At 42.1% G+C, this 17,710-nt stretch overlaps 1 protein-coding gene across 7 annotated transcripts in view; it reads left to right on the plus strand.

Annotated features, from left to right (window-relative positions):
• Positions 1–17,710, plus strand: part of LOC108089037 (Down syndrome cell adhesion molecule-like protein Dscam2) — a 47,523-nt gene that overhangs the window by 3,507 nt on the left and 26,306 nt on the right. For all 7 annotated transcript variants that reach the window (XM_017187136.1, XM_017187139.1, XM_017187138.1 and 4 more), the window contains exons 2-5: positions 4,611–5,005; positions 11,990–12,126; positions 12,764–12,885; positions 12,993–13,051. In XM_017187136.1, coding sequence (XP_017042625.1) covers positions 4,954–5,005; positions 11,990–12,126; positions 12,764–12,885; positions 12,993–13,051 — 370 coding nt within the window. In that variant the 5' untranslated portion in view covers positions 4,611–4,953. The remainder of the gene's footprint in view (positions 1–4,610; positions 5,006–11,989; positions 12,127–12,763; positions 12,886–12,992; positions 13,052–17,710) is intronic.

The following is a 17,710-nucleotide window of genomic DNA, read 5'->3' on the forward strand; positions in this document are numbered from 1 at the left end:
AAAACAAAAACAAGAGAGAGAGCTGCCAGTAACCGAAACGAAAACGTGTTGGCATCAGCTGCTATGTGGAAAAAGTTTATGACTTTAGACCCATTTTGTGTACAGCCCCCTGTGCTGAACTCAATTTCTCCCCCTCGAATCACGGCGGCGTGGACTTACCTTGGGCCCAGCTGGAAAAGCTGGGAAAAGCTGGGAAAGCTGCCTTCTGCTTTCCTCCATCCTGCGGTCCGTCTGCTTGGCTGCTGTTTTTAAATGATTTTTATGTGCACTTCAGTGCAAGAGGCCCCCCTCTCTCTATTTTCATTTTTTTTTTTTCGCCTCCTGTGTTTTCTATGTAGTCGTATATATGCATATAATTTCTTGCACAATTTTCCTGCTGGCTTTTCATTTCACAGTTTGTTATGCATTTCAGGCTCTCTCTCTCCGTTTCGCTGGTTTTTCACTGGGCTTGTTTGTTTGTTTGTTTGTTTGTTGCTTCATGCCTTTGCCTTATTGATTTTCCTCCTGTTTTTCACTGTATTTTTTGTTTTTAGTTTCGTTTCTATTTCCACTCCTCTGCTTTTTTATGTGTGTCTGCCGCTGCTGTTTCGCTATTTTGTTTGTTTGTTTGCCTGTTTGTTTGCGGCCAGCCGGTCGGCCAGTGTTACAATGCAACAGACGCAGCCGGTTGGCCATTACAATTCCAGCTTACCATCCAATGTCCACCGTCCACCGTCCAGTGTCCCCGAGTCTCCAGCCTTTGGAGTGCGGCCATGCCCCTTTGTTTTGCCAGCCGAGATTCCGTTGCAGAGTCGCAGGCCCTTTGCATTCTATTGATTTTTTGCGCCTCTGCCAGCAGCCGCCAGAGACGCCGTAAAAAGTCATTAGCGAAGGGGGGCCAAAGGGGCTAGAAAGGGGGGCGAAAGGAGGGGGGGCGGAAAAAGGGGAGGGTCTGAAACCCGGCCCTCGAGTGCATAATGGCACAATTTAAATACGGCTGCGGAGAGGAGCGGATCTGGCATGTGAATGAACCGTGAACTATGACCGGCTGTGGCAGCTTCTGGTTTGCTATGCCAGCGCTTAAAGTGTTGGGCTTTCACATCTCTTTTGCACAAAGGGGTTAAAGTTAAGCCTGGTCTAGAAAAAATACGTTTACTTTGCGATTCCAGGAGGTTTTTAAGTGATTATGCCAACAAAACATTAACAAAGTTTGCAATATTTAAAAGCAGTCGTTATTTCCTTATTTTTTAAATATTTAATGAGTCAATGAATAATGAATTAATTTCTTTCTTCTTCAATTTAAATTTGTATTGTATAATTTTTGAAACCTTTACTTTACTTTATATGCTTTTGTTAGCAAATAATATATTTTGTTCGCAGTTAGTTTCGTTATTTAAACTTGTTACAGGCACCACTGAAAGCATTGAATAGCGTAACCCGTATTTAATCTGTGCAGTTTAAAGAACTTGTATCAACAGCCTTTTTCAACCACTTTGCAAATAAATGAAAATGGGAATTGAGTTCAGCGAAGTGCAACCTACTTTAAGGTAAAACCAAACACGTCATCCCTTCGCTGTTTACACGTGGCTTCAGCAGGTCGCACATGTTTTCTATTTACCCACGCAAAACAATAAGCTGAAAGCCATTTGATTTTGATTTATTGACGCACGTAGCAAGCAAGGGGGAATAGAGAGACGGCCGAAATGGAATGGGGGCATGCAACAAGCGAAACAGACTCCAGACATGATAGAAATCGATGGCATAATGATTATCTATTAAAATAAATCACGTATTTGGCAGACGATGGCTGCCATACGGCGGCAGACCAGACGAGAAAAGTCCGGACTCGTCCAACCGTTGAAGTCAATAAATTGCACTTGTCTTGGCCTTCTTCCCTTTTCCTTTTCCCCTTTACTCTCCACCCATTTCGGCCCCCTCCTTCACATGAGCTTGATGGGGGAGTTGGGGGAGAAAGTTGGCCGAGGAAAGGGCACCGCTAATGCATTTCCCCGGCACAAATTGTCACAGACAGAGAGCCAAAGGAGCCAAGGAGCCGAGGAGACAGCGTTAAGTGTAATATAAATAAATCGGAGCTGACTTCAAGTGTTTAAGCCGTTGGCAAAGACGCCCGGGAAGCAGTTCAAAGGCAGGGCGATGAAATAGGAGAAGAAGCCGCTTACAAAGGCGGCTCACAAGAGTATTCCCACTTTGATGCAATCATGCGCCTTTTGATTGGGTCGCAGACCAAGTTTGCTCAGCCATCGAGGGCCATTTACATCTTTAATTTAATGTCTAGTCTTTCATCGAATTTTTTCGGAAGGATTTTCGTTTGATCTCAGCGAGACTAACTACCAATGTCGTGCCGAGAATGATTTGCTGGCCAGACAACGCAGCGTATACGTAATATTGCCGTCGGAAAAAGCGTAATCTTTGTGATTGGTTTATATTGACTTACATTGTGAAAAATTTGATTCTTAATCTCTATTTGAAGTTTTAATAGTGTTATTTTGGGTATTCAAATACTCTTGTTTTAACTTCTCAATTTAAAAGAAAAACCTTCGACAATTAAATTTATTTGTTAATAATTTATATAAGTAATTTCCAGGTGATGCAGTTATGAGGAACACTACTGTTTTCTCGTTCTCGCTTAAAAAAGCTGCTTAGGCTAGCCATTTTGATTTTTTGCTGTCGCACTTTAAACTAATTGCCAGCAATTTAGCAAACGTTGGCAGTGCAATGCGGCGTATGCGTAATATTTATGTCCGCCGTGTGTGCGAGTGAGTCTGTATCGCTCCGCTCTTTTGTTTGCCAGTGTTGGCATGCCCAGTGCGCACATTTGCCGCATAATTGCCAAGTCATGATTTTTTACACACCAAGAACAGAAAGAAAGAGAGAGCAAGAGAGAGAGAGATGGAGAGAGGGGGTAGGGGGGAGAGAGGGGTAGTGGATGAAGAAGAAGAATACAAGTAACAAGTAACGGAGGAAATAAACGAAGCATTTTCAGCAGCAGCAGCAGTGGCAGCAGCTCCACAGCATTTCCCCCGTGACTTTTCCCATCCATTTTCCGAGCGTTTCCATTCCGGCTGCCCGACAGCCATTGTCTGTTCCAGCAGTTTACTGATGATATTCGCACTGGGCATAATTTCCATGTTGCTTAAGCGGCATTTTGTTGTTACTGCTCGTATAACCAGAGATATCCCTGCTCCACCAATCCCCCTTCAATCCCTCTCCCCAAAAAAAAGGATCTCCCTGCTCCCTTTTTCCGCCTCTGTGCTTTATCGTTATTGACAGTTTTATACGTTTCTTTTTTATCTGCTTCGTATCAAGTTGTCCTGTTCCTGTCCCTTTTGCATAGTTTCAAGTTTCGGCAAATATCGTTTGGTTCGTGCCGCATTTTTTGCTCCCTTTTCTTCCGCTTTCCACTTTTACAATGTCCAGAAGTTTACCTTGGGGACCCGTCTGGCTTTGGGGAGAGATCCTGTCCTGTCTGCTGGACCACGGGAAAAGTTAATGTAATGCCAGCCAGGCAATACAAAAGGAGGGTTTAATGAGGAGCGAGGGGAGAGGTGAGATTTCTTGGAAAAACTGCCAATACCCACATCCACATACAAACACGCGTGTTTTAGCATATTTTTGTCATATTTTGCATCTACGAGATACTCACACACACACACAGATACAGATACAGATACTCGGCGGCAGCCTCAACTTCAGATGAGGATGTCAGCACTTCAGTGGCAACTTATGGCGCTCCAATTTCGCGCTGATGCATAATTTTTTCGCCTTCATCTTCTCGCATAAAAATGCGCTCAAAGGGGCGCAAAAGCCGAAACCCGGAAAATAGGGGGAAAACTATAGGGAGCCCATGGCAGCACTACTCTTTTTCCGGGTCCCAAGACTGAGGAAAAATATTGACAATTAATCTATAGCAAAAGATTTCCTCTTCATTTCAGCTAGCTTGTTTGTTTTGAGCGTTTTTTAATAGTTTGAGAATTGCATAAAATATAAAACAGTTTGTGTTTTAAAAGTTTTTATTATGTAGAGTTTCGTAATAGAATTATTTTTTATTATTATTATTATTATTATTATTTGTTTTTGAAACTGAATGTTAATGAATACTTTAAGTTGTAAGTTCAGAACTGGCTGGCTTTTAATATCCAATTTAAATTCAGTTACTTAACTCTTCCACTATTTTTCTGTGTGTCGTGGGCTGTGCGTTCCTGTTTCTGGAGCTTTCAGATCTCCCCAAGTGGTTCAGCTGGGTTGGATGGGAGTGCGCTTTGTGGCGCTGACTTGACATGATTAATATCCCCGCTGACATGCGAATCGCAGTTGACTGACTGTCGTCAAGTGAAATCAAAAGCAAAGGCAGCTCTCGCAGAACCCACATCAAGTCAGCTTAAAGCCATTGGGTCCCTAGAAAAAGAGGAGAAATAAAAAACGAAGCGAACAACACTACTTTTTAATCCCTAAAAATGAACTTAAATTCACAAAAATTTAATTAAAAAGGGGGGAATATGAAGAATATTTTTGAGTGTTAAAAATAAGAAGAATCGAAAGTATTTCAAACAGATTTACTTGGTTAACGGTGGAATATTTGCATGCACATATATATTATATTTGTATTTTAGGCATTAAATTCACTGGTCGCATAAATCTCTGGCATCCCATTCGAAATTCTAATTTCCGTGGCGCGTAATACGGAAAACAAACAAACAAGAAGAACAACAATAACAAAAGCATTGCCAACAACAACAACAACAAGAACAACAACAAAGTTGGCCCAGAAACCATTAACATTTTCGGCTTCAATCACAGCAGCGCATTTGTGGATGTGAGAAAGAAATTAAATAACCGAAACAAACAGAGCGAACGCGAACAAAAACGACAGCAATAACAAACAAATCAAGCGAAATTCGGCATTTAAAATCCAGACATAAAAAATGTAATGGAAAGCATTAGTGCTCATAAAAAATGGATTTACACAGCCTTTTTAAGGCCATCCTGATCCTGTATGTCATAAGAGGTGAGTACTGCCAGCCAGCTATTTATTTTCTATTTTTTTTTAGGATTTTATTCCCAAAAACACACAAAAACTCTAATCGACAGTTGTGAAATGATATGCTTTAAAAGGCATTTGCTAAATGGCCGAAAATCTATGGTGTGCTATAACTTTAAAAATATCCATCTCTATTTAAGATTATTTTAATCTAAAGTTATAATTTATAGCAATAAGTCAGGTACTTTTTATTCAAGTTATTCACAACTTAAGCTGCTTTTAATTACTATTAAAAAACCTTGATAGCAACCTCCTGGAACTACAATCCTTGGCATCGATGTTTTGCCAGTTTTTCCCCACTCATTTTTCCCACCCACTTCCCTGCCCACAAAAGTATGCAATTAATTTTGCAACATAAGCCGAAGGAACAAGGGATCTCAAGGGGGCTTGGGGTGGGGGTTGGGGGAATTGAAAAGCGAAAAGCATTTCAATTAACGCAGCGCAATATATGCACATATATCGGCGTTAATGAGCGCCTGCCGCTCAACTTTCGCGGGTAGACAAAAGGCGGGCGAAGTTGCGGAGTTTGTGCCATAAAACTGAATTATTGAAAGGCACACGTTTCACTTTTGTTTTTGTTTTTGTTTGCATTTGTTGTTGTTGTTGTTGTTGTTGTGTTTGTGTTGCGTTTGCGTGGCGCTCAAAGAAACGGAGTCAACAGCAAAACTTTGCATGCCAGGACATCGAAGGACGAGCAGGAGTCACATGAGCCGCAGCCGCAGGAGCAGGAGCGGCATTTATGAAACTTTTCTGCCGCTGGCGTGGCTCGACACTTCAAGGCACACACTCACAAAAGGGGACGGAGGTCCACCCGCCTCCCCCTCCCCCTCTCACACACACAGACACAACGCGGCACACCCACTCGCATTTTTCAAAGGGGGAAAGCAGCAGCAGCGAAACAGGCTGGATCAAATGTTAATTGCAGTTTTCGAGCCATAATTAGAGATCCTCATTGTCTAATGTGTCACGGCATTTAGCAACCGAATACGTCTGCACCTACAACACACAGCAACAACAAAAACAGCAACTACAACTCCGGAGAAAGGAGAAAAGCTGCGGACAGGAGCGACTAACCCCGGCTTAACAAATGCACATCTGGCGGAGGGAAGGAAATTTTCCCGGCAACACAACACTGTCAGAAAAATAGTGGAGCCTTCAGTGTAATATCTTTTTGTAGGAATCTTGGTTTAAAGCTGAGTTTTTTTGGGATAGTTTGGCTGAAGTTGATGTTACAGTCCAAGAGACTAAAATACAGTAGATTAAATGTAATAATTAAAATTATTTAAAAATTGACAAAATAACAAGCTTTTTTTAAGCGGTTATTGCAATAACTTGGCCGAAAAGAACGGAAGGACTGTTTTATGCACCTAAAAGCTTATGTTAACGATCGCCATTAAATCATTTTTCAGATTTTCGATAGGGGTAACATTATAAAATTTTGTGAAAATTTTTCAAAAATAAAAATGTAACAAGGTATAACACTCCATATCCTGGCCAGCATTTCATACGTTATGGAATAAAAATTTACGACTTTCGGCGGAAATTAAAACTTTTGAAGTGATAAAACTAAAAAAATAAAACCAGAGCTTCACGACTCCATAATTTTCGCTTCCTGTAGCTTTGCGTAGTCAGGTTCGGAATGCTTTTCTGGCGGTAGGGAAAAACTGCAGTTCGCAGAAGAAAAGCCAGGCAAGAATCCCCTGGCTTTGGCTAAGATACCCCGCCCAGATTGCTAGCTTCCCGCAAAGTCCGCTCCTGTGAGTTGTTGCCTCTGTAGTTGCTTCTGCTCCTGCTCCTGCTCCTGCTCCTGCAGCTCCACTTCCCCCGCTTCACACCAAGTTCAACAACACGCCCTCGAAATGTGAATGACCTCGAATGTCACGTTTGCTAAGCGCATGAAAGCAGTGGGCAATGGAGTGGGTTTTTCGGGGGAGGTTTCCCCACTTTCCAGCCAGTTCGTCACATTGCTGCGCAGCAGGAGGGCCAAGATTATGCAGCTTCTGGCTCCTGACTGCTGACTGCTATTTTATGAAACAAAAACAAGGCCCCAAGAAGCAAAGCCAAAGGCTGGCGGAGAGCTTTTGTGCGAAGGACCTGGCAACATTGTCCAAGGAGGAGACCGGGCTTAAGTCCAAAGCATGCCGAGCATAATCAGCTTCATCATCAGTGGAAGCAGCAGCAGCAGCAGCAGCAACAGCAACAGCAAAGGCAAAAGCAGCAGCAGCAGTGGCAACATCAGCAGCAACAAGCAGCAAGCAGTAAGCAAAGAAGAAAGGCCTTTACTGTCACAGTCAGCAGCAACATCAGATCCGACCAGCAGCAACATCAGCCCGCAGCTTAGCCATGGCTGGAATACAAAGAGCCAGGAAAAGGACCATGACGATGAGGATGACGATGATGGAGACGATGACGAGGACACGGTCGTAGATATGGACATTGCACTGGCACTGGGGGCACAGTCGTTGATCTTTTGCTGATAACTTTGGCTTTTCGAGAGTGCCACACACACAAATAAAATATAAAAAACCCTGCTGAAGAATGAAGGACTCGTCAAGGAAGTGTTGCTGGCACAAAAGCGCTGGTTGGCAAAAAAGCAGAAAAAAAAGAAAGGGAAGAGAGTCTCCAGCCAAGGCAGCTTAATTATTTTCGCAGAAAAATTGCAGGGTAATGAGATTGCCCGCGCGAGATACAATTCATTTTCGCCAGTCTTCAGGGGCTCGAAACATTCAAGCTTTCAATTTGAGCAATTTTCCTGTTTTTCAGCTTGTTTAGTCAAAGAAGCAAGTCAAGTTGCAGGAGCGGGAAGCCCTGCCTGTTGGCCCTACGTGCCCTGACCTAAGCAAATACACTTTGCACTCAGGACCTCTCGCATACACACAAACACACCCAAACATACACACACACAGAGATCCGTGGAGTATTCCGCTTTGTTGCGCACCCAGACAGATGAAGATTTCGCTTCGACATCGCATTAGTCGGGGCTTTTAAGCAGAAAAATGCGTGCACTTGAGGGCCACCTCCTGAAAGCCCGGAACCCGAAGCACGAAGCCCGGAGAACACCAGGAACACCCGGAACAGCAGGAACACCCCAAATCCCCTGGAGCACTGAAGCACTCGTCCTCCATCACTCATCCGACCCGTTTCCCTGAGCCGTGTGCCACTTTAAATATTAAACGCTGTCTACTTTTCGGCTGCCTGAATCAAATTCGCCTTTGACTATGACCGTGTTCTCCATTCAGAATTCCTCGCAAGAAATTTCGATGCATACCTTACAAAAGGCTCAATTTGAAAAAAATAATTGAAATTATAAAAAAATAAAAATGGAATTTTAAATAAAATCGCATATTTTGTATTTTTGCTAATAGAAAAAATTTTTTTTAATAACCTAACACAACTTGCACTCTTATGGGAGCTTGTCAAGATAAAGATTTAAAAAAAAAATTTAATCACTTCCCTGGAAAACATTTAGAAAATAAGCAAAGCTACTTATTGTCCTTTGGGATTGGATAATTGAAATACCAGGCAAAAATAAATTAGTAGTAGGTTACCGTTAGCCACCATATATGACCCCCAAAACATTTAACAATTTTTAGTTTAAGTTTAAAAGCCGAGATCTTCTGTCAGCAAGCTCTGTCCCAATTAATCCCCTCTGTGAAGAATTCTGCCTACGCCACTGGAAAAATTTTAAATTTAAGCAAATGGTTACTTAACAAATCCCTTATTTTCCAATACCAAAACTAAAGTGGCAACAAACTTATAATATGTATCTGCAAGAGAAAAACCCTGCGGAAAACTTCAATGTATATCCGAAATATCGGTGAAAGTGAAATGGAGAGCACGACTACATTTTCGTGTACATTTGTATTTGTCAAGACGTTTCCCCTGCCGCCAAGTAAACAGAGCAGAACAGGAGAGGTATATATATATGTATAGATATAGAGTAGAGTCGGTGAAGACAAGTCCCTTGCTTTTCCGCGGCATATGCAAATCAGCTTTAATGTTACTGCTCTTGTTGTTCGGCGATTTTCCTCTTCTCTGTCGCAAAATTGCGCTTTCATTTAAATGGCGTGCGGGAAAAGTTTTTCTGATTTAGTGTGCGCTTTGAAGCTGGCAACTGCTAAATGGCAACTTCATTATTATTTGCAGACACTTTTCAAAAAGATTTTTCCGCTCGCTTTGGCGCGGCGAAGTAAACGTAATGTGAATTAAAATCGCCATTCCGTCGTGGGTTGCTTTTCTGTTTTCCGAATCCGTTGGATTTTCTTCTTAATTAAGCAGGGATACACTTCAAGAAAGTTATCTCTTAAATCCAATTAGAATTTGTGCTTATACAGGATACTTTGATAAGAAGTGGTTTTAGAAGTCTTTCCCCAATATTTTATACATTTAAAATAACAATTTAAAGGAACTGCAATTCACTAGAGATAAATTTTTTACTGTGCATCTTGGAGCTGAGTTGTCCCCGTCGAGTTTGAGTTGAAATATTTTGCTGCTGCTGCTCATTTGCATTTTGTCTGCTGGGCTGTCAGCGGTCCTCCTTTTCATTCGGCTCCTCTGTTTTCTGTTTTCCAGCTTTTCTTCGCCCGTTTTCCATCTCCTTCGGCGGGCACATTCATTTCCCTTCCCCAGCTGAGCTTCACGGCAATTTTTAATGATCCGTGATAATGGTGCAGGCTGCCGTTGGCACTGCTAGTTTCATTTAGTTCTCCATTCAGCATTCAGCATTCGCCATGCAGCCGGCGAGTTTCCTTGCGCGTAATTGATTTTAGCCGGGGGAAATGTGCGCGGCACTTACATTAATAAGCTCCGCTTCTGCCACAGCTTCCTTGATTGACGCTTCTGACAAATCGAGATGAGTGTTCCTGAGCTTGAGTCTCGTTCTGATCCTAAGCCATCGCACCGCCATGGAGGACCATTGTCCAGAAGTTGGCGAGCGAGAGGGAACCCCAGTGAAATGTGGGACACTTCGATGACAGTTTTGTGTGCGAAGTGCTCTAATTAGCTGCAACTTGTCCCCGGCCTAAGACAAAGTTTTAATTGAAATCCTACCTGCAAATCTCAATCAGCCGGCAAACACACACATTCGCATTCACATTCTGCTATTAAGCTGATAGAAAATGGGAGAAAAAGCGCTCTTCGGATGGATAATTAAATTTTCATTAGAGCGTGTCTGGCGGAGTAAAGTTTTGCCGTGGCGAAACTTTATCTTAAGTGACTTAAAAACTAAAACTGCAAATTTAATGCGCTCCCCCGTCGTCATGTGGCAGCCGCAACTGCAACTTGCGGCAAACACTTTTTACTTTCCGCAAACATTTTGCTTTTCTTTTTCGCCAGTCTGTCCCTTTTTTGCCAGCATCCTTTTGCGGCGCATTTCCTTTGGGCATTGCAGATGACAGCGTGTTGCCAGGCGAAGGAAAACCAGGACGGCCAAGATTCGTGGGTGTTTCCAAGGGGATGGGAAAGGGGGAGGAGGCGGGGGTGCCACAACGAAAGTGGCACAAAGTTTGCAACACTTTGGGGCCTGCAACCAGGAGCTAGCTGCTCTGCTTGGCCGTCGTTATCTACCGCCTAATGCCTTTTTGACAAAACAATTTTTCATATTATTGCCCGAGTGCGGCGGCGCTGCTCGGGGTTGAAAATTGCTTACAAATTTAGTGTTGCATACTTTGTGGCTGCTGCTGCTGCTGCTCCTGTTGTTGAAAGTGCCACAAGGAGCGCCCGTTGCCAAGTCCTGTGGCCAGGCCAACTGCCAAAAAGGGATTCTTGAAGTGACAGCAAGTGATAGAAAGATCTCCGGGAGAACCAACGTTCGCCACAAAACCTTTGCACTCGGGGAAAAGCAACCATCCAGCCATTATTGCTACAAAGTTGCCAAGGGGAAGAGGTTTCATGAAAGCAATCTTTGTTAAAAGAAAAGTGCAAAAGAAAGCTAAGAAATATTTAAAAAGAAGTTATCAATGTTATAATAGAAATACATGTTTATTTGTTGTAAAAAGATAAACACAATAACTTAACTTAACTACAATCTGTTTATAGAAATGTACCTATTCACATTGAAATCTTTGCTCTAAAATTACAATATATTTCCACAATGTTTGAGCAGTTATCAGTTTTTTAACTTCTTCATCATGAAGATATATTTTAGATTTTTGACCACTTAAAGCTGAACTATTTTCCTCTTTATGTACTCCAAACTCAAGACAATTTTAGAGTGTAGAGGCGAAAGTCCTCTGCCTAAATTATTCATGTGTCATAGTCAGCTCAGCTCACTCGGTGCACATGAATTTCTGGCCATTTTCTGGACAGGAGACAACGCCTTAACTTGTCCGACCGCACTCCGTGCTCTCCGTGGGCTCCGATGCCTCTGAATGAATAATAAATAAGACATAAAGGCCGCATCAGAAGCAATTTTAAAGCCTGGCCGAAATTATGCAATGCTCAGCGCCTGGTGAAGCAATTAGAGGCGGGCTTTTGTGGCCGGCGACCGCAACAATGGCCGGCAGGTAAAAAGCAATTGTCTCCGCAGCAGCGGCAGCGGCAGCGGCAGCCTTTGTTGTGGGCCAACGGCACTCACGACGCCTCATTAAAATTTAGGCCAAGCTACCCAAAACCGCTCACGCCCCCGCCCACGGCTCCCTGCCACGCCCACTGGAGCGGACCACTCGGGGAAAAAGCCAAAAGCCGCTGGCATGCTCGCTACTTAATTTCGGGGGGAGAAAAAGTTGGCTGGTCTAACAAAAATTGAAATTAACTTTGGCCAACACACTTGCACACCCACTAACACATACATACACTAACACATACATACACAAACACATACATACTCACACAGAATGCCTCCATTTAATTAAAATTTAAAATTACCGAATTTCTTACCGAATTTTCGCTCCGAACTTCTCTCATTTTCCCGTTATTCCAACATCTTCTCTCTCTTTCTTTCTTTCTTTGCAGCTGAGACCAGCCAGATTGTGAATGGACTGGATCTGCAGGGACCGATTTTTCTCCATGAGCCATCGCATCGCGTCGAGTTCTCCAACAATTCAGGCGGACTCATAGAATGCTCGGGCCACGGAAGTCCTCCGCCGGAGGTGAGAACCTTTCCCTATCCCTCTTTCTTTTCCCCTCCACCTCCTTCTGCTCCTTCTCTTCCTCCTCCTCCTCCTCCTCCTGCCCCTCCTTCTTCTCCTTATCCAAACGACTTGGCTCCATTCCTTCCGCGCTGCCATTTAATATTGCCGTTTAATTATGCATGGCTGTGCGGCATTTGGCTCTGCTCATTTCCAAGTTAATTGACTGGCCAACAAACAAATGCTAAACGCGCCCAAAAACACTCAGCAAAAATGTACCCTACTCTCATTATAATTTAATTTTTTTGTAATTTTTAAACTGCATTTCAAAATCTAAAAACTAAACAATGAACTTCTTTGTATATCAAGTTTTCCAATAATTATAAACTGAATAAATTTTAAACATATTAATAATTGAGCAATATAATAATGAAATACCTGAAAAGTTAGCTTTTGTACAAATTGTATAGTTATATTTAAATGTATACAAAAACCTTTGTATTTGAAAATAGTATTTCTTTTGAATAAACTTTTTCATTTTATATTTTAACTCCCTTGTATTTATATATATTTAGTTAAATATCTTCCAGATATGTATCTTTTATAGTTTCTTTTTTCCAAGTGCCCTTTTCACACTCCTTGTGCTTTCTTCACCCAGGTGGAATGGACCCCCATCCCGCCGCAGCAGGACATGGTGTTCCAGCTTTCCAACGGCAGCATGATGTTCTATCCCTTTACGGCCGAGAAGTATCGCCACGAGGTGCACGCCACCGTATACAGGTGAGTTCAGGAGGGCACTTCCCACCACCACCGCCCCCTCAAACCTCCTTTCCCCCCCGAAAAACACCGCAGATTGATTGTTAATCCTTTGTCCTTTAAACCGGCAGATGCAAACTGCGCAATTTGGTGGGCACCGTGCTCAGCCGGGAGGTTCATGTGCGCGGCGGTAAGTCGAAATAAATTTTAATTAATTTACGTAAAACACAGCGAAAAGCGTTGGTGAGAAAAAAAACGAAAACGAAACACTGTGAATTTATAGCCGCCGAGTTGATTTGTGCTGACGAAGTGAGTTTGGCTTTTGGCGCTGTCGTTGTTGTTGTGGTTGTCGAAAACTTTGGCCTAATTGGAAAGTTTTTCGCGCTGGCCAGGACCGCCCAGCTCTGAAATTTCCGCCTCCCAATTCCCAATCCCCGACCTCCAACCAACGACTCAAATCCCCATCCCGATCCTCCCGAGCAGAAGCCTAAAAGCAGGCAACGCAAGTTTTAATTACTATTGCTGCCGGCAAATGCTGTCGGCCAGGCGCCATCCTTACCGCACCCCCTCCTCATCCCCTCATCCCCTCATCCCATCATCCATTCATCCCCTCATCCATTCAGCCCCACCATCATTTCACCCCAAATGCCATCGTAGCCAAGCGAAAAAAATGTTATGCTCCGCGCTAATTTGGCGCCTCAGTGTGTGAGAATTGACTGCGGGCGAAATACCCTAATGGTTGAAGATACTTATAATTATACCTGGAGTTAAAAGTAATAATTTGTAGGAAAATGCATGAATATTATAAGTTAATACTAAGTAACTTGGCAATTTTTTCACTGCATAAAATGAGTAATGTTTAAAGAATTTCACTGCAAGGCCCATAATATCCACATCAAGTTATCAAGTTAAAACGCAGTAAGGCTTTTGTATATAATTTTGTTACGGAAATTTCTTAAACGTTTAAAAGACGTATTAATGAAATAAATTCCCATGAAAACAAAATAGCTTATAAATAAACACACTAGAGATTTTAATGGCTTAAATGTGATTAATAAAATACCTTATAAATATTTATAGATCTGTTCTGCAGAGTATTCAACAGTCTTCTAAGCTGACCAGCTATCAATATTCCGACCGCTGGAGCAGAATATTCAATATTCATGATACACCCTCCCCGAAAACGAGGTCTAACTGCCCCGAAAAACTTTCTCATTCTTCGCTAAACTGCATTAATGAACTGAAACTCAGTCTTTTGCCATCCAACGGCTGCCTTCCAGGCTGGCAATCATTTTGATTGCCATCACATGTCGCATAGATTTTGCGGCTCATTGGGCACTTCCACTTGGCCAGAAAGAAAGGCCGATGCGAGGGGCACAACAATTAGCAGTGACCATAAAAGATATGCCATATAAATGGGTTTCGGGCTTTGCCGGCGACCAAAGGCTAATCCTCAAAGGGTCCACTTGAGTTCTGGCGGAGTTCTAGCGCTTAATTAACAGGCGGCAGGGGGGCGAAATAAAAAAAAAAAAGGAAAAACAATACGGAACGAGCGAAGAGAGCACGGGAAGTCAGTTCAAAGCGAAACAAATGGCACAAAGTCGCAACCGCAAGGATCTTAGATAGAATCAGGACCCACGCGAATACTCATACACACATACTTGCATACACATATGTATATGTAGGCAGCAAATAGTATGCCATGCGTAGTCCTTTGTCCATGCAAAGTTCCAACGACCGGCGGCCATTTTTCAGCAGCTAACTCAACGTTACGTATACGCCATGTCCGCCGGCTTATTTTATTTGCGGTCTCACCGAGCTCTGTTCCTAGTCCTGGGTGTCCTGGGTGTCCTGGCTGTGCGGCCTCGTCCTCTTTGTTTCCGCTTGGTTTTTATGTGTGCGCCAGAAATTGTTTTTTTTCCTCCCGAATCCCCGAATCCCAATCCGAAACTCGTGGCGAGAGCTTTCCGCTTGAACAATTTGACAGCGCGTAGATTTGGCGCAAAACGTTTTGCCTAATTTGCAAAAGTTTTCGGAGAATCTGCGATCTCTGCTGGCCAGTAATTCTGTTGCTAATGTGAGCGTTTTGGCTTTGGTTGGGGTTTGAGTTTGAGTTTGGGGTTCTGGTAGGGTCGCCTTCTTTAATTGGCAGCGCTTAGTTTGATGCGGGGTCTTCTTCGAGCTTGGCGAACCGAGAACTTGGAGGGACTTGGACTTGGTTAAGTGCGCGTAATTAGCGCAACTTTGCAGCAAAAACCCTTGACAAATTCCCCCCATATATATTCAAGTCAAGCTTAAACGCAATTGCTGGCATTTGGTTTTGTCAGGCCACAGGACATCCACAATCCCCCCATCCCCCATTTCCATCCCCATTCTTATTTCGCCGCTTTTCTCTGCCGCAGAAGTTCTGCTGACAGTGATGAATGATGCTGGGAGCCACAAAGTTGCCGCAGCCACGACTTTTCAGCGCTGACTTTTCCTGCACTTTTGCATTTCATCAAACAAAGCACACAAGCACCCTTTAGATAGACGACCATGCATAGGTATAGGTATAGGTGCATATAGTACATATATCTGTGCATATATAGTATGGTAGAAAAGTCCTTGGCGGATCTTTGCAAGATTCAGCGCAAAGTTTGTGATTGAGCTAGAAAAGTTTGCTCGACTGCCGCTGGCTGCTTGTGTATGAAACCTGCGTAATTTGTTTCTAATTAGTTGAATGCACATTGTTGAGGACGCTCCACCTTCGTAAGTTTCCCCCCTCTAATTCCCCATTTAACCGGAAACAGGATACGAAGTTCAGAGAGTTTTGCATATGAAACTGCTCATTTGCCTGCGAAATTCCAATATGCAGACATTAGCAACGTGAAAAAGCGTTGGTTTCCATTTTTCCGCAATACATTATTGTGCCATTTCTAATTATGGATGTTAAACTTCCAATTAGCAACGCACTAAAAAGTAATATTTCATGTCGCCTATCAAATAGTTTTAAAATTCAATGATTTAGAAACTTTGTGCGTTAGTAAAATTTCTTGTCACATATTAAATTATTTAAAATTCAGTGATTTTGGACAGGATTGTGCCATTATCATGTCAGGGCTTAATCATTGGAAAAATATATATGATAGGTATATATTATATATAAAAGGTTTCAACACAAGTATATTTGATATTCTCAGCATTTAATAGTTAAGCATTTCATAGTACTTCTTTTTATTGTGAAATACAAACCCATTTATCATAAAATTAAACTCCGATCAAATTAATGGACAGAAATGCAAATACAAATTGTAAACCGATATCCTTGGGTTTTCGCAATGTGCATTCGCAATCAAAGCCGCATCAAATTATAATTTAATATTCGAAGTGCCAACCGAAAAATAATATATGTATTATATATTTTCCGGGGACGGGAAAATCCGAACAATAACTGCAAATCAGCGAAGACTGGCGTACCAAAAGCATCTTTCCGGCACGCACATCATAAACATAAATGTCCCATCCCCGAAATCCGCCCAATTCTTTGGCTGGAAAAACTTTTCCACACACAAAACAAAACGGAAATGAATTTCCGCATAAAATCCGAGTGCAGCGAAAGTCTCCTCTTTTTGCACTTACTTTGTGCGGCGACTATAAACTTAGCTTTCATACTTACTTTCCTGCCCAGCTGTCCTGTTCCTGTCCTGTCTGCATCCCTATTTTTTTCCTTACCCCTTAACCTGCCCCCTCATCCCTTCAGCGAACATTGTTGGAGGTCCCTGTCCTTCAGTTGCGAAATTTCCATGCAAAATGCAACATGAAAGGCGAAAAAACTTTGCCGTTGCTAAAAATAGAAAAACCCTACACCCGAAAAACAAAAACAGAAAAAAAAAACACAAAAAATAGAAAAGGAAATGCAGGAAAAACAAAAAGAATCGGGCGGTTGTTCGGGAGTCTGGCAATACAAATAATGAAGATACAAAAACAAAATCGTACTAAACTCCACAGCGCGGCGCAGAGGAATTATAATAAAATGTTGTCACAAAGTTTTTCTAGTCACTGTTATAGCACCAGCAACCACAACAACAACAACAATAGAAGCAACAACAATGGAAACAACAACAACAACGACAATAAGAGTAAAAAGCAAACAATAACAACAACTTTTCAAATTAAACTTTTATCCAATTTTAGCATATTAAAGTTGGCAAACAAACGCCAAAAGCGGAGAAAGCCAAGCGTGATCAGTTCGGCCCGAGTTTGGTTTTAGCTTTGGCTTGGGATAATGCCACGGGGCAGGCTCCTAATCTATTTACGATTAGCCCTCGAAGGGGAATCCCCGAATAAGGTCCAACACTGGAACGCACTTTACGCACGCCAGTTGCCAGTTTCCAGCTTTCAGTTGCCAGTTGCCTTTGTCCGTCTTAATTAATTTGCCAACTGCCAGCAGCAAGTAGATCTGGTCCACGCTTTTAACTGATGCAAAGCATTTGCAAAGTCGCACAGTGGTTGAAAGGTTATTAAACATGGATTGGTAATGGGTTAGATTTAAATGAAAATCAAAAATCATTTGGCTACTGCTTAAAATAAACCAAATTTTTTAATCCAAAGAGTAGATTACACTTTTAGCAATTAGCATTTTAACATTTAAGTTTAGAGTTTTGTGTTTTACCTTTTTTATATCATTGCTACATCCATTTAATTATAAATTTATATTTTCAATAAATAAACCACTCGAAATTAATTTAAATATTTGGTTCAATTAATAGTTTAATATATTATTTTACTTTCCCCTAAATGTTTCCTAACCTCTTCAACCACTGTTCATTGCCACTTCTGTCATTGTTAGGATCCTTGTCATTCTTAATTT

The sequence above is a fragment of the Drosophila ficusphila genome, unplaced genomic scaffold, assembly GCF_018152265.1.
Source record: "Drosophila ficusphila isolate 14025-0441.05 unplaced genomic scaffold, ASM1815226v1 contig_106, whole genome shotgun sequence".
In the NCBI taxonomy this organism is placed as follows: Eukaryota; Metazoa; Arthropoda; class Insecta; order Diptera; family Drosophilidae; genus Drosophila; species Drosophila ficusphila.